The 14,872-nt window shown below is 37.7% G+C and overlaps 1 protein-coding gene across 1 annotated transcript; it reads left to right on the top strand.

The window, feature by feature from the left end:
• The first annotated feature begins 313 nt into the window (after nucleotides 1-313).
• ywhaqb (tyrosine 3-monooxygenase/tryptophan 5-monooxygenase activation protein, theta polypeptide b) lies at nucleotides 314-14,452 on the top strand. The gene is made up of 6 exons (XM_022672563.2): nucleotides 314-449; nucleotides 2,710-3,156; nucleotides 9,164-9,287; nucleotides 11,217-11,380; nucleotides 11,482-11,577; nucleotides 12,676-14,452. Exons 2-6 carry the CDS (start codon nucleotides 2,863-2,865, stop codon nucleotides 12,733-12,735), a joined length of 738 nt encoding a protein of 245 aa, XP_022528284.1. The 5' UTR covers nucleotides 314-449; nucleotides 2,710-2,862; the 3' UTR covers nucleotides 12,736-14,452.
• The last annotated feature ends 420 nt before the right edge of the window (nucleotides 14,453-14,872 follow it).

The raw sequence follows: 14,872 nt of genomic DNA, 5'->3' as shown, positions 1-14,872 counted from the left end.
GTATTATCTTAGTCTGTGATTAAAAAGTCAGTAAAAAGATGAACTTTAATAAAGTGACCTATACTGGAGGAGCGGCTCTCCTCCTCTCCTTCTCTGATGATGCTGATGATGCTGGACGGGAGGGGGAGTCGCCATGGCAACTGTGACGTTGTTCCCCTTGCTCTAATTGGAGGAAACCCCGTGTACGCACGGTCGCGGCCTTCAGGCCAATCGAACTTGAGCCCTCGGTCCCGCCTCCACACCCCGCGCTCACAGCTTATTGGGCGGCGCTTTGCGCTAGGACCAGTGACGCTAGGGTTTGGAGAGAGCTGATTGGCTGGGAGGGTGTGCGCAGCGACGGCCTACAGCAACACTTTCGGTTGATGGTGACTAATGCATTTTTTTCATCATCCATCCGAGTGTAAAGAGGATCAGTCCGGCGGAGCGGATATATCACCCTCACTGCACAGGTTAGGAGCTGTTGATCACTTTATATCTCATCCTCGGAGCTTCTGCAGCGGGTATTGCTGCGTTTTCTGTCCGTTACAAGCGCGGGGTTGGTAGATGGGTGAGGCTGTGAGGACGGGCGGGCGGGCGGTAGTGGAGATTTGCTGTGCTGCTGCTGCTAACTCAGGGCTCAACAATGAAGGCGGCTGCCGTCGAGCACACGACCGACCCCCGAGCTGGTGGCTGGATGTTAACGGAAAATAATACATTTCTGATTCAGTAGCTCGTCGTTTTCAATTGATTAATTCATGCTTAATAAAGCATAAAGGTAGTCAGGTGTTATCTCGCTAACTAGCTGCCCTTGTATCCGTTCCCTACAGTAGCTAAGCTAGCTAACCTAACTAGCTAGTTAAATCAGGGTCGCTGTAGGCAGTTAGCTAGCGCTAACGCTAGTTAGCTACGTTAGCTAACTTAACGTTACTGGAGAGAGGAGCGGTAGGTTAGCTAAGCTAACTAGCTAATGTTAGCTAACGAGATAGCTGGCGAATATAACTTACATATTTTTCCTATAAATAGCTAAACTAAGCTTTGGTTATTGTAGTGAGAAGACCATATTTAACTCCTGAAAAATAAATGTAAAAAAAATATATATATATATATAATATATATATTTAAATATGAACAAGTTTGGTTTAGCTAACCTATTTAAGTAACGTATGTCATTAAGTTCACTTGTGTATTAGCTTCAAGATGATAGAGGGTAACTTAGCTAGAGAATAATAACCCTATCTATTATTACTAACTTGTCATATAGTCAGGATGTAACGTCAACATCCTTAGTGAAATTCTGTGTAAATCATTGGTAAAATAACATGACATTCTCTTGTCTACAGTTAAATTTTTACTTGTAAAAACTGCAATTTCACATATTTCCACTGTAATTGACAGCAACATTTTGACATAACCTATATAAGCTTCACATTCGTGTTTAAGGTACACAGGAATCCATAGTTAACTAGTTTTAGTTGCTGTACTGAGAAAAACAACTAGGAAACTAGTTTAATTAGTAAAGATAAAACGTGTAATTTTTGTATGAACGTATTTGGTTTAGTTTTTAAAGTATTTCATAAATAGACTAATAGATTAGCTTGGCATTAACTCATAATGCTAGTGGGTAGATAGTTACATAGTTAGCAATAGCTAGCTTAGCCTACATATCTGCAAACGAGACTGACGATTTCTGGGTATATTTCAATGGTAAATGGTTAACCTAGCTCGTTAAATTATGTGGTAAAGTCGTTTTAGCCAAAATGTCCTAGTAGTATTCTCAGACCTGGAGATTAATAAGCTTAATCTGTATGTCATATTGTCAGGATGACATTTCTTAGTGAAATTCTATGTAAATCATTGGTAAAATTACATTCTCTTGTCTACGTTTATTTTTTTACTTGTAAAACTGCAATTCCACATATTTCAACTGTAATTCTGACAACTAAATTTTAACCCAACCTATATATCTCCTATTATCTTTGAGGTTTAAAACGGCCCATATTCTAATTACTAGCTAGTCATTATGTCAGACTGACACATCCTTATTGAAATTCTATGTAAATCTTTGATAAAATTACATTGTCTCTTGTCTACAGTTAGCTACTTTAATTCTGACTACATCTACAAAATGTCTAATCTGGCATGAAAAGTACTACTAATAGAACTGCATTTACAGAGATTTAGTTCTAGTGTTGCTCATGATTTTTTTTAGGCTACAACAACATGCCATATGATTGCAAAATTGATAATGATGGTTCCGACCCTGCAATGTGATTGGCTGAGAGGTGTTCTTTGAGTGCCGTTATCAGCCGGTAATGCACTGTAACCGAAGCTCTTCATGTTTTACTCTGCCACATACAGGTAACCTAGCAATGATGAAGCGCTTACAAGCCAAACAGTGCAGCAATGGAACTATTTTAACTGGCAGAGTGTTTATAACCAATCAGATTGTATTTTCACCTCCTCTTTAACTCAAAATCTTTTAATAAACGGCGACAATGAAACTGTGGTATCCTGACAATATTACACATTATAGCACTCCCTCTCGTGTGTTTTTATAAATATCGTTTACAATATTGAATAATGTTGCCGATATTATTGAGTATGATACGATATGGGATACCCCTATTGGAAGCATAACATACTTTAATGAAAATGGTTTGCAACCACTTTTATTATGTATAATTCAGCTTTGTTGCTAATACTTATATTTTCTTTTTCTTACTTTCTCAGCTTCTCTGAAGACCTAGGAGGAACCTGGTTCACTCCACTCATTTGATTAGCCAGCTATCAAATCTCTTATCTTCTCCAATCGCTTGGAAGGCTTTCGTGGCCCATAGACTTTTGTTGCGACAAGCAAACATAAATTAAGAAATCAAGAACAGAATGGATAGAACAGAGCTTATTCAGAAGGCCAAGTTGGCAGAGCAAGCTGAGCGCTATGATGACATGGCAGCTTCCATGAAGGAGGTCACCGAGGCTGGAACCGAGCTGTCGAACGAGGAGAGGAACCTGCTGTCCGTCGCCTACAAGAACGTGGTGGGTGCCCGGAGATCAGCCTGGAGGGTTATATCCAGCATTGAGCAGAAGACCGAGGGGAACGACAAGAAGCTTCAGATGGTGAAAGAGTACCGGGAGAAAGTGGAGTCTGAACTCAAAGAAATCTGCAACGATGTTCTGGTGAGCATGTCTTTATTTTAGATATACTTCTATATTCATTAAGTAGGTATATTCTAATGCTTCGCATCATTATGGATATTTTTAAATACAGTCACTGGAGTTGAGACTAAACGATTTGATGCTTGTAAAGGTGTTTTAAGACAATCAGATAATAAAAAATAACTTTCATTATTAGGCCTGTCGCAATAACTATTTTTATAATTGCGTTAAATGATATTATTTTCATTTTAAGATCATTTTATGACACTAATTTGATCACTTAAGAACATAATAGCATAATAATACAATTGCATAGTTTAAAGTCATAGTAATATTTTTTGATTCCTAAGAATATTCACACATTTAAATTGTAATTGTAAAAATTTGGGCATTCATGTTAAAGTGCTCTTTCTCGCTAAGAAAAAACATGTTGAGACCTAATTACTGTGTACAAATCTGTATATGAGCACCTAAAAGTGTTGAGTTTCTTTAATTTTTACCAAGTTGAAAACCTCTGGAATATAATCAAGAGGAAGATGGATGATCACAAGCCATCAAACCACCAAACTGAACTGCTTGAATTTCTGCACTAGGAGTAAAGCAGCATAAAGTTATCCAAAAGCAGTGTGTAAGACTGGTGGAGGAGAACATGATGCTAAGATGCATGAAATTAAAACTGTGATTATAAACCAACCAGGGTTATTCCACCAAATATTAATTAAAAACTAAAATTGAGAAATGGCTAAAATAGCAAAAAAGATGCAGAGCTGTGTATAAGTCTATAATGCAATTATCTGCACACATCTAGAATTTAGCATTGCTCTTTTATGAACAAGTGGTCTGGCTAAGCATTTGCATTAGCTTCCACTTTTCCAAGGTTCTTCCTCTTCCTAGCCTACATGGATGTGCGTATTACAAAAGAAGTGTCCTCTTTTTATGTGATGTAAGAGCAGCCTAGTTTTTTCCTCTCACTTGAGAGTAATGTCTAAATTAAGCAGAGCTTGTCCTTTCTTGCCGTGGGGGAGTCATTTAGCAGGATTGTAGCATTTGATATATTTAGGGTTGTAGGCCTATTTTGTGATTGCTCCTTGCTGGTGGCACCAGTGTATGTGGATATTGTGTTGATGGCGTTCATATCGATTGTTTTAAAGGGTCAAATGTCATGTTCCAGGTTTCTTGTACGTCATTCTATTTTTAGTCACTTCCCCATGAGAGGATGTGTCTTCCTGTATTGGTCTATGTGTGAAGCGTGGTATTCTGTGAAATTTTCTTTAGCAGTTCCAGGTTCTTTTGCTCATTTAGTCTCATTTCCTGCTATAGAGCGCACTTAAAATCCTTTAATTTTGAGAAAAATCATCAGTGCACCTTATAACCAGAATTAGCATTAGCCGCTAACCGCAGCACCTAGCTATTTCACCCTTCTAAGGTGAGTTTATTGGACTGTAGTCTGCATGTTTACCCTGTTAAAAGAAGCTACGTAGATCAACTTATAATTATTTTGGTATTTGACTAATTCAATTATATATATTTTTTTGATCAGTCCATCTCTAAAGGCAGCTGAACTGCTGAGATTTAAAAGGCATTTAAATATCTGGATGTTGTTTAAACGTGAAAAATACTGATACTTAGTGATCAAATATTTGACATTGCGGTTTTGAATTATTATTATAACTAATCGTTGCAGTCCTACCTGGATTACCAAAAGACCTGGGGATCCTCAGTGTAGAGTTGTCAACAACATAGCAACACCCTTGTTCCTTACTAGTGTCACTTAAATTGTGCCTTATAGTCCGGTGTGATTTATGTATGAAAATAGGATGTTCATTGCGCCTTATAGTCCGTAAAGTACGGTAATTGCTGAGTAAATGTTAGAATCAGTTGTATCTTATCGTACGTTGTGCTGTGTGTTCAGAAAAAGCCCCCAGTTCTGATGAATCACCAGGAATGATTCCAAAGGCTGATCTGATTTGTGTTCCAGAGCTTGAGGGCATAGAGTTGTACAAAATTAAAGGCAGTGAATTTTATGCATGAAAGGATGGGTTGTCTTACAAAGTCAATGTAGCATGGAAGTAAATTAATTAATTTCAGATTTTGGATTTATTTTCTTTCTTAAATGGCTAGAAAGCAATATTTCCAGTGACCTCGTCAGCTTAAGAGGAACCAGGGTTGGTTTTGGTGAGGACTGGTGCTTATGTACTTCCTGACCCACTGGTCTACAAAGCACAGGGTGTGTCTCTGACTCAACTTGAGTGTTAGCTCTGGGAGTAGGCCAGTCCACACCCTTCTTCTGCCCAGACAGCCTGCCACATGCCTGCAGTTCACTCTCACCCTCTTGAGCTGGAGAAGGAATGCCTTCACAGAATGATTCAGTGTTGTGCAGTTAATGCAGTAGTGAACAGTGAGGTTTACGATGATCTGATTGCTATGTCAGCTTTCTAAATTCTTGTTTAGAGTAGTGTCTTACTGAAAGACAGGTACTGATACTGGACCAAAATCTTTGAGATACTGGTGTTTGATATTTGATTTTTTCAATCATTTTGATTTTTTTTGTTCAGGTCGAATTTGACTACATTGATTGTTCACGTGCATAATTATAAGTAAATATAAGTGACTTATATCTGTCTATAATGTGCACGAGTACTGTCGTATTTTTGGCACTATAAGGCACACTTAAAATCATTTAATTTCCCCAGAAATCATCAGTAAGCCTTATTATAATCCAGTGCTTCTTATGTATGAATTCTTGAATTCTATCAGTCAGGTATTAAGGAGCAGTAAAGCCACTTTGCTGAAGTATTATACAGCATTATACAGGAGTTTTAGTTTAGTTCTTTATCAATATTGGCATTAGCTGCTAGCTCTTTTGCCGTTTAGAGGTGAGTATTATCTGACTGTAGCCTGCTGCTAACCACGGCTAGCACTCCTGGAGCAGCATTAGCATTAGTTGCTAACCACAGTGCTTGCTTATTTGCTGTTAAGGGGTTTCTCAGTGTAGCTCTGTCAGGCAGAATTAGCTGCCAGTGGTTAGCTGCTAACGCTAATGCTTCAGTTTTATTGGATATTTTGAAATCTAAGCTTACTGTAAATAAATGGTTTTCAGGAGAGAAATCTAGGTAGATTAACATCCAGCACTCGTTTGAATTGTTTTTAAGAATTACAGTTCTGTTTAATTAGCTTAGCTTTACAGGTCTTGCAGGCTGAATTTAGTTGGAAAAAATGCCGACATCCCTGTTCATATTACTAGCTACTGCTATATAATTTGGTGCATATAAAGAAGCATGGATTAAAATACCTTTAACCAAAAGCCAGACTCTCATTGGAAGCTATAGGAATCATTTAGAGGCTGTTATTTCTGTAAAAAAAAAGGATCTACTAAATATTGAAGTAATTTTTCTGTTGGGATGTCCAAATTTATCCACCTGTCTAATTTAGTTTAAATAATTATTACACACTTTCTGTAAATCATATAAACTTAATTTCATTTCTCAAATATCACTTTGTTCATCTGATTATATGATATATTTAACTGAAATTGCTGATCTGAACAACCAATTATTTTATTAACAAAAATCATATAAATGTTAGGGATGCCTAAACTTTTTCGAACCACTGTGTATGTTATAAATAAATAGGTCATCCACATGAGATATAATATGAAGTGTAGCTAATGCTTTTGGGGTAAAGAGGAGGGTCATTGGTATAAGGGGGGGGGGGGGAGCTCCCCTTGGTGTGGAGATCTGCGCAATTTAGAGTGTTGTGCTCCGTCACCTTTCACAGAAATCAGAGCCTGATCTTGTGTTGTGTGACTGGAAATGACTTCCTGGGGGCGTTGCAAAGATGGCTGCTGAGTGAACTAACAACTTTCCTGTAAAGACCCAGAGCACTAGCATGCATACAGGCAAAAGACGCATGAAACCTGACACATGTACTGGTCAAAGTTCAGTGTACTGCTTGCTCAGCTGATTTAGGAACTTGAAGAACTGTGTTTGGCTGATTAGACTGTTATATGTTGGAGAGAAATGAGATGTTTGTTTAGCACTGAGCCTGTTCCTGTCCTGGCTTTAACTGCCTAGAACTGCATCTGAATTTCTTCAGAATCCCATGAATGTAAAGAATGAAGAAAAGCTCATGGCAGTCCTCCTGGCATTTACTGTGCGAGATAGAACAGGTCTGAATATGCAACTCATTGTGGACCTGTGTGCAACTGGTTTGACACTCTAAACTGTTTCTAGTGGTAATCATGATTGTGTTTGTTCTACAATGATATAATGAAATGGGTTTATTTATGCTGTGTGTTTGCTTTTGTAGGTTCTAGGTACACAATGTCTGGTTGTTGTATAGGGTATTTCAGTTTAGCCATTGTATGGTATGTTTCAACCTGGAATTTTCTTTCTTTCTTGTAAATATGTTGAAAATACAGTAATTATAGTGATGATGATGATGATACTAGAGACAATTGCCCTCATTGCTTGTTTCTGGAGGGGGTGAGGACATAGTGTGGTCTATTGCATTATTACTCTTGCCACCAAACTACAAATGCTAGCTTTATATAGAATAAAATGTGTCAATGTGATAATACTTCAGATAATTAAGGCTAGTTGCATTGATATTCAATAGTCAGGTTTGTTTGTGCAATGTGATTGAATATGACACTTCTTTAATTCTATATAGAATTAAACAGACAAATTAATTTTTCTACCATTTAGCTACCCTAAGTCTACTTACCAATATCTCAGACTAGATGTGTGCCTTCTTGTATAGTATGCAATAATATCGTCAACATTTTTGAATATGGTGAACAATATTATACCCTGAAATATAGTGCCATATCACCCACCCCCAATTATCACATAAGGGTACTACCTGTATAGTATGTATTGTATAGGATTGGGTTTGTATACAATACAGATGTCCTGGGTGAATGCTGTAGTTCCCGATGCAGCCCTCCAGGTGGACGGTTGTTTCTGGTTGAGAGTAGGCTGTGCTCTATTGGCTGTGACTTCTCACCTGTGTATGGATGAGTGCTGAGTATAAATGGTTGTGTGTAAAATGTGTAAATTGTAAAGCTTTGTAATTCTTGTATTTTTAAAATATTTTTTAATATCTCTATCGTTATCGATATACCCCTACTTACTAATAAGGAAAAGTCATGAGCTGCTGGAGGAGGGTGTTTTAAATACTATGCTTATAGTGTAGTATTGTCTACATACTGATAATTTTCTTTGAATTTAGGGTAATAAGGGAGTTTGCAGCTCAGATACTGGGCATTTTTGGGGATTTTGTGTGTCATCCTTGAGGTTTTGATTAATCTGGTATTTAGTATTATCTTTAAACAGCTTCATTTATTTATTTATTATTATTATTATTTTTTTTTTTCAGAAAAAAAGATGAACGCACTTGCAGCTAGTCTCAGGCACATTTTAATATCAAATCCTCACTTTAGATAGCAAGATTGAATGGTTTAACCTTCTGAAGATCTGATTGCGTTTAATGATAAGCATTAATGAGGTCAGAATGATGGACGGTTTAAAGAAAAGTCTGCTTATTGATTTATTACCTATTGCATACTATAAAATGTGTCGTGGAATGAAATTCTCTTAGGTTTGAAAAGTTTAACTCATCGTTCTTATATTGCATCTCAAGTATTAAAAGATTGTGTAATTTCAGGTGTACACAGAGGTTTTCCCACACACAGATTAAAGAAAATTTACACATCAGGTTATCGTTTTATTATTGGATTAAAAAATGCGTATTTAAAGCAAGAAGAAAAGCACTGAAGAAAGTTCTCGTGTACCTCTTTGGCAGGTAGGTTTGCATGTGTTTTGTGCTGCATTAGAAGGACAGTGTTTTTAGATCTGGGGCAGAAGCTGGGTCATGTGCTCAGGAGGGCTGTATGTGCCAAGAGCATAAGGCAGAACTATAGTGATGTACATCTGCACTGCATCCTGTTTTTTATGTAACACTGTAGTGGATGATTTGACCTCATTTAATTTAATATTTTGTCTTTTTTTTTTTTTTTTTTTTACAGGAGCTGTTGAACAAATATTTAATTGAAAATTCCACAAATCCTGAAAGCAAGGTTTTCTACCTGAAGATGAAGGGAGACTACTACAGATACCTTGCTGAAGTCGCCTCTGGAGACGATAAGAAAGGTAAAAAAAATCCATCATATATAATGTTGTAGGCTAGGAATCCACAGAGCAGTCAATGTATACTGTATTTTTTGCACTATATAACTTAATCCTTTAATTTTCCCCAAAATCTTTAGTGCTCCTTTTAATCCAGTTCTCCTTTATGTATGAATTCTATCAGTCAGGTATTAAGGAGCAGTAAAGCCACTCCACTGAAGTACAGAGTTATACAGGAGTTTCAGTTTAGTTCTCCAGCACTGAGACTAGAGTAGCATTAGTCGCTAACCGCTATTTCCCCATTTAGAGGTGAGCATTATCAGGATGTAGCCTGCTCCTAACCTAGCTAGCACTGCTGGAGCGATTAACCTCTAATGCTAATGCTCCAGCCTTAGTGCTGGAGAAATTCTGTAATCTTACTGGTGTTGCATAAAATGCGCCTTATAATTCAGTGCGTAAAATGAAGAATGGTTTTAAAAGACATTCAACCAGAAGCCAGACTCACATTGGAAGCTATAGGAAGAGTTTAGAGGCTGTTATTTCTGTAAAAGAAAGAATCTACTAAATATTGATGTAATTTTTCTGTTGGGGTGCCCAAACATTTACTGTAAAGTTTACTGTAAATAAACAGAAGCACTCTATTCACCCACATAAACTATTTTTTAGGAGAGAAATCTGTGTAAATTAAGATCGTTCAACTTAAAAATAAGGTATTTTTAAATTACAGTTCTGTTTGCTTAGCTTAGCTTTACTTAACTTAGTTAGCTGGCAAACCAAAGGACTCCTCAGAGGTGCAACACCTCTAGCAGCTTTTGCTTTTTAGTCAGTATGTCACATAGCTTATAGCCTATATGTATTTTCTTTTGAACTCACAGCTGCTAATATTTAGACTATAGTTTCATAGTCAAACGAGCCCTGAATGTTAATCTACACAGATTTCTCTCTTGAAAACTGTTTATTTGGGTGAGTAAAGCTCTTTCGTTTATCTACAGTAAGCTTAGATTTTTAGATTTCCACTAAGGCTGGGTGCAGCAGCGTTAGCAACTAACAGTTAGCTCTATCTGCCCGTCAGGGCTACACTGAGGAAACCTGAGTGTTCCAGTAAGCTCATATTAGTAAGCGGTTTGTCCCACGTACCTTGGCGAACAGCAGTAAAGCTGATCTTAGCGTGGTTAACGGCTAATGCTAATGCTGCTCCAGCAGTGATAGCCGGGGTTGGCAGCAGGCTACAGTCCGGTAATACTCACCTCTGAACGGCAAAAATGCTAGCGCTTAGTGTGGTTAGCGGATACTTCTAATAATACTGGCTAATGCTAATACTGTTCCAGTCTCAGTGCTGGAGAACTAAACTGAATCTCCTGTATAACTCTGTACTTCAGTGGAGTGGCTTTACTGCTCCTTAATACCTGACTGATAGAATTCATACATAACACTCTCTGGATTAAAAGACTGGTGATTTTTGGGAAAATTAAAGGATTTTAAATGCGCCTTATAGTGTGAAAAATACAGTACATTTTGTAAATTACATTATTCTCTGCTGCCGTGAACATTTAGAGTATTTTTCTTGTGTTTCGTTCAGTATTTATTTCGTTTGTTGGTGTATTTAATCATTTATTTATTTATTTCCATCCAAGTAGTTTGCATTATGCAGCAATTCTAATGTTAGGTCAGTGTGCCAGGGTCTGTGAGTGAGACTTTGTGTCTCATTCAGCACCAGAAGGAAAGGAGGAGACACTGCTAATTTTATCTTGGGCAACTGCAGGAGTCTTTGTGTGTGTTGATATGACTCATGCTTCTTACTGGAAGTGTTAAACAGGTCATGATCTTTCTGTCTCTGTGAGGTTTTTATACACGTGGCTGGGGACACTACCACTTATTTGTCAGACAATTGTAGACAATTGACCTTTCTTTCTTTCTTTTTCTTTTTTGCCTCCTTTTTTTTTTGCTCCCCAGCCACCATAGAGAATTCTCAGGATGCATACCAAAAGGCGTTCGATATCAGCAAGACAGAGATGCAGCCAACACACCCCATTCGCCTGGGGCTGGCCCTGAACTTCTCCGTCTTCTTCTACGAGATCCTGAACTCTCCAGAGAAGGCCTGCTCCCTTGCTAAGCAGGTATGTTATACCTCACTCTGCCATGAGTGAGAATTTTTCTCTATTTGCCAGTTTTTTGTTTTTTTTAAGCAGTGCTGTAAATGGCCGTGGTTTGCTTGCAGGCGTTTGATGAAGCCATTGCTGAGCTCGATACACTGAACGAAGAGTCTTACAAAGACAGCACCCTCATCATGCAGCTGCTAAGAGACAATCTCACAGTGAGTAACTCTCTTTGTGTCCTTTTTTCTGGGTTTATGAAAGTACTGAATGTCTAGGACTCAGAATTGGCCAGTTGTAGAAGGATTTTAAATGCTGGTTTCTGTCCCTGGGCTTGATATATTGAGTATTGACTGTCTAAAGCTAATAAGTTGTTTCTTTGGGTCCTAACAAGCAAACAGCAGCACAGTTTGACAAGACCATACTACAGCTTACAGATAACTGTGAAATATCATGTGTGCTTCACTTCTGAATACTGAAGGCTGCGTTCACATTACCAAGCTGAAGTGACTCAAATCAGTTTTTTTTTTTTCTTCAAATCAGATTTGAGTCACCTTCATATGTGCTCCTAAATCAGATACGTATCCGATCCACAGACATGCAACATGAATAAGAACAGTCAAATCTAAACTTGTGCATCTTTTTGCTTTTACACATTAGCAGTAGCATTAGTGCTATGTGCTTCTCTTCTCTCGTACCCACACTGTATCTCTTGGTGCAGCTGTGCAGCTATAGCTGCAAAAAAAACAGCAAAAGCAAACCGCCTGCTCTTTTTTTTTTTTAGTTTAAACTCGTGGAGCTGAGCATGAACTTCAGAGCAGCTGTTTACTGTTTCTACACTCCAGTAAAAGATGCTCCACATATGAGCTGCTAACTCATCCATTTCCCTTTATAAAGCTACGAGTCTCTCCTCTCTCTAATATGAGTTTTTTTTTGTTGTTGGTGAAGAAGGAGGCGTTTATACAGGTATCAATGTGCAGCATGTGAGACGGTGTTTCAGGAACAGATTCTGCGTTCACATTACACACAGATACAGAACACTTACATTTACACTGAATGTGAACCGACAAGATAGACAAAGATCCAAATCTGATCTGAGTAAAAAATCAGATTTGAGCAACGTGGAGAACGTAAAGAGAACGTAGCCTATATAGCAGCAAATGACACTGGACAAGGAATTTTTGAAAGGAACTTTGTGTGTCAATTGTGTGGGAGTTTTAATGATTTAAAATCAGTAAAAGGTGTAAACAAGGTCTAAGAGCCTCAGCTCTGCTTGTTGTTTGACGCTTTCTCTCTTCTTTATTTCCATCTTTTCCCAGTTATGGACATCGGACAACGCAGCGGATGAGGGAGAGGGCGGCGACGGAGGAGAAAACTAAGGAGGAAAACTGATGAGGAGGAAAAGAAAACCTTTTTACACATCTCCATTCCTTATTACTCTACCTTAATTCTTCTAGTAAAGGAAAAAATATTGTCATTCGAGAGCTGTTTATGAAAACACACACACACACACACACACACACACAAAAAAAAAATCCAATCATTGAGTCTTTTCACAGTGCAGCTTTTGGATGAGGAGAGAGAGAGATATTAATGATTAATTGGGGCGAGAGACCTTCCATTCCTTGGTTTGTGTTTGTCCTGGTCTTCTGTTGCGTGCCGTCTCTGCTGTAGAAAAGTATGACTAGCTTTGTTTTATACCAGCGTCTTAAAAAAAATGAGTTAAATAAAAAAGACAACAAAGATTAAAGACTAAAGACATGCATTTCATTAGATTTGTGTTTTTTTTCTCTTCTCAGTTGGTATGTTTAAGACTTGTTGCAGGGATATTTAAAACTTTAGATAACGGTTCTCTCACACGCGTATATTGTTCTTATATATCACCGTATATGTATATATATATATATATCTATATATATATATATCATGGTTGTCAACTGCTCAAGTCAGTTATGTGCTATGGGTAATGCCACTGAAATAAATCCATGATGATTCTCACTTCTTACTTCTAATGATAAAAAAATAAAAAAGAACTCACAAGACTGCCACGTAAAGAAAACTGAAGATACCAATTTAATCCAGTGCGATTTTTACTTTAGGAGAGCGATGTGTGTGTAGTTTGTGGATGCCATCATATGATGCGTTTGCTTAGTGTTTTTGGTAAAATATTTACTCCGCGTTCTTTCTTTCCATAATGCCGTTAACACTTGTGTGGTCGCTTTCGCTTGTCGATTTTCCACGGAGAGGATTTGGAAGCACAGATTTGGTTGTTATGTTGTGAATTGGAGTGAGGTTTAGGACTTTGTTAAAGTAGTAGGAGTGTTGAGGATCTGTAGAACAGTTGTTTGTAGTGACACTGTTGTTACCAATGACACTCCTGATTAGTTTATCACAAACTGGCGGCACCCGAGCCCTCGGTGTATGCGTGTATGGGAGTAAGGGTATTTGGGTGTATGTATTCAGCAGGGCATAATTCCGCACAACATTTAGATTAGAACCCTCTTTCCTAGTTTGAACTTGCTTATTTAGTGTACGTGAGCATGTGTGACCTGTGACATATGTGACCTATATTAGTATATCTCTGCAGCGTTTCACTACTGAACATGGCCAAATCAACTGACGTCTCACTGTTTGGTGATTTTTCCTTTTCCTTTATTTTCCTTTATTTTTGTTTGTTGCTTTTGATGGCTGCTTTAAAAGCTCAAAGCTCACATCCCACTGTGGTTATGATGATGTGCATTTCACCTAAAGCATGAATCGGAACGGGAGTGGAACGGCAGTTCGGCACTTAAGAGAATTAGAGCTAAATAAACGATGGAAGCTGAATTGGGTATCGATCCATGCATGTCTTTGTTTATTAAGTACAAGATGGAATGGGAATTGGCACACGTGCCAAGATCAGGGTCCAGTTTAGAACTTTTCATTGCAGATTTGTGCACGTGTGAGGGTGCGTTGTTGTCCAGTGAGTGTTTGGAATAGATTTGGACCACTTATTCTGTTTTGCTAATCCTCAATTGTAGTCTCCAAAAGCCTTGTGGACATGTTTTACTCCCTGTGTAACACTTATGTAACATTAATAAAATTTTATAAACCAAACTGCTCTGGAGTCTGTGATTTGCCCAAAGTTGGCCAAAGAAATCAGTTTAATCGTTATTCTTTTTAATTTTTTTTATTGCACTCTTCCATAATACTCTTTACAACAACAGACAGGGTAAATTAACAGGTACATTTAAAGAAAATTACATTCAGGATTCAAGAACGTTTTTTCAAACAATTTTTTTTTAACAAGTGAAAAAAGTGTTTAAATGCTTACTTAATCTGAATTTGGATTGGGGGGGGCATGGTTTCTTTTAGTTTTAAGTGTCATTATGTTGTTTGACCACTAGAGGGCGCCCAAATGAATGGGTTATATGGAGCAAAATCAGAATTTATATATGTTTAATAATTTTCATACTGGAAAATTTACAGATTTTCTCAACACAGAACTTTTTTTTTTTTTTTTTTCAGCTTTGCAGG

This window comes from Astyanax mexicanus, chromosome 14, assembly GCF_023375975.1.
Source record: "Astyanax mexicanus isolate ESR-SI-001 chromosome 14, AstMex3_surface, whole genome shotgun sequence".
NCBI lineage: Eukaryota > Metazoa > Chordata > Actinopteri > Characiformes > Acestrorhamphidae > Astyanax > Astyanax mexicanus.
This window is presented reverse-complemented; position numbering and strand designations above follow the sequence as displayed.

Excerpts from the sequence above, each read along its gene's own strand:
- ywhaqb (XM_022672563.2), top strand. The coding sequence starts at position 2,863 with ATGGATAGAACAGAGCTTATTCAGAAGGCCAAGTTGGCAGAGCAAGCT. Across the intron at positions 3,157-9,163 it reads AAATCTGCAACGATGTTCTG|GAGCTGTTGAACAAATATTT; the intron begins GTGAGCATGTCT and ends TTTTTTTTACAG. Across the intron at positions 11,578-12,675 it reads TGCTAAGAGACAATCTCACA|TTATGGACATCGGACAACGC; the intron begins GTGAGTAACTCT and ends ATCTTTTCCCAG.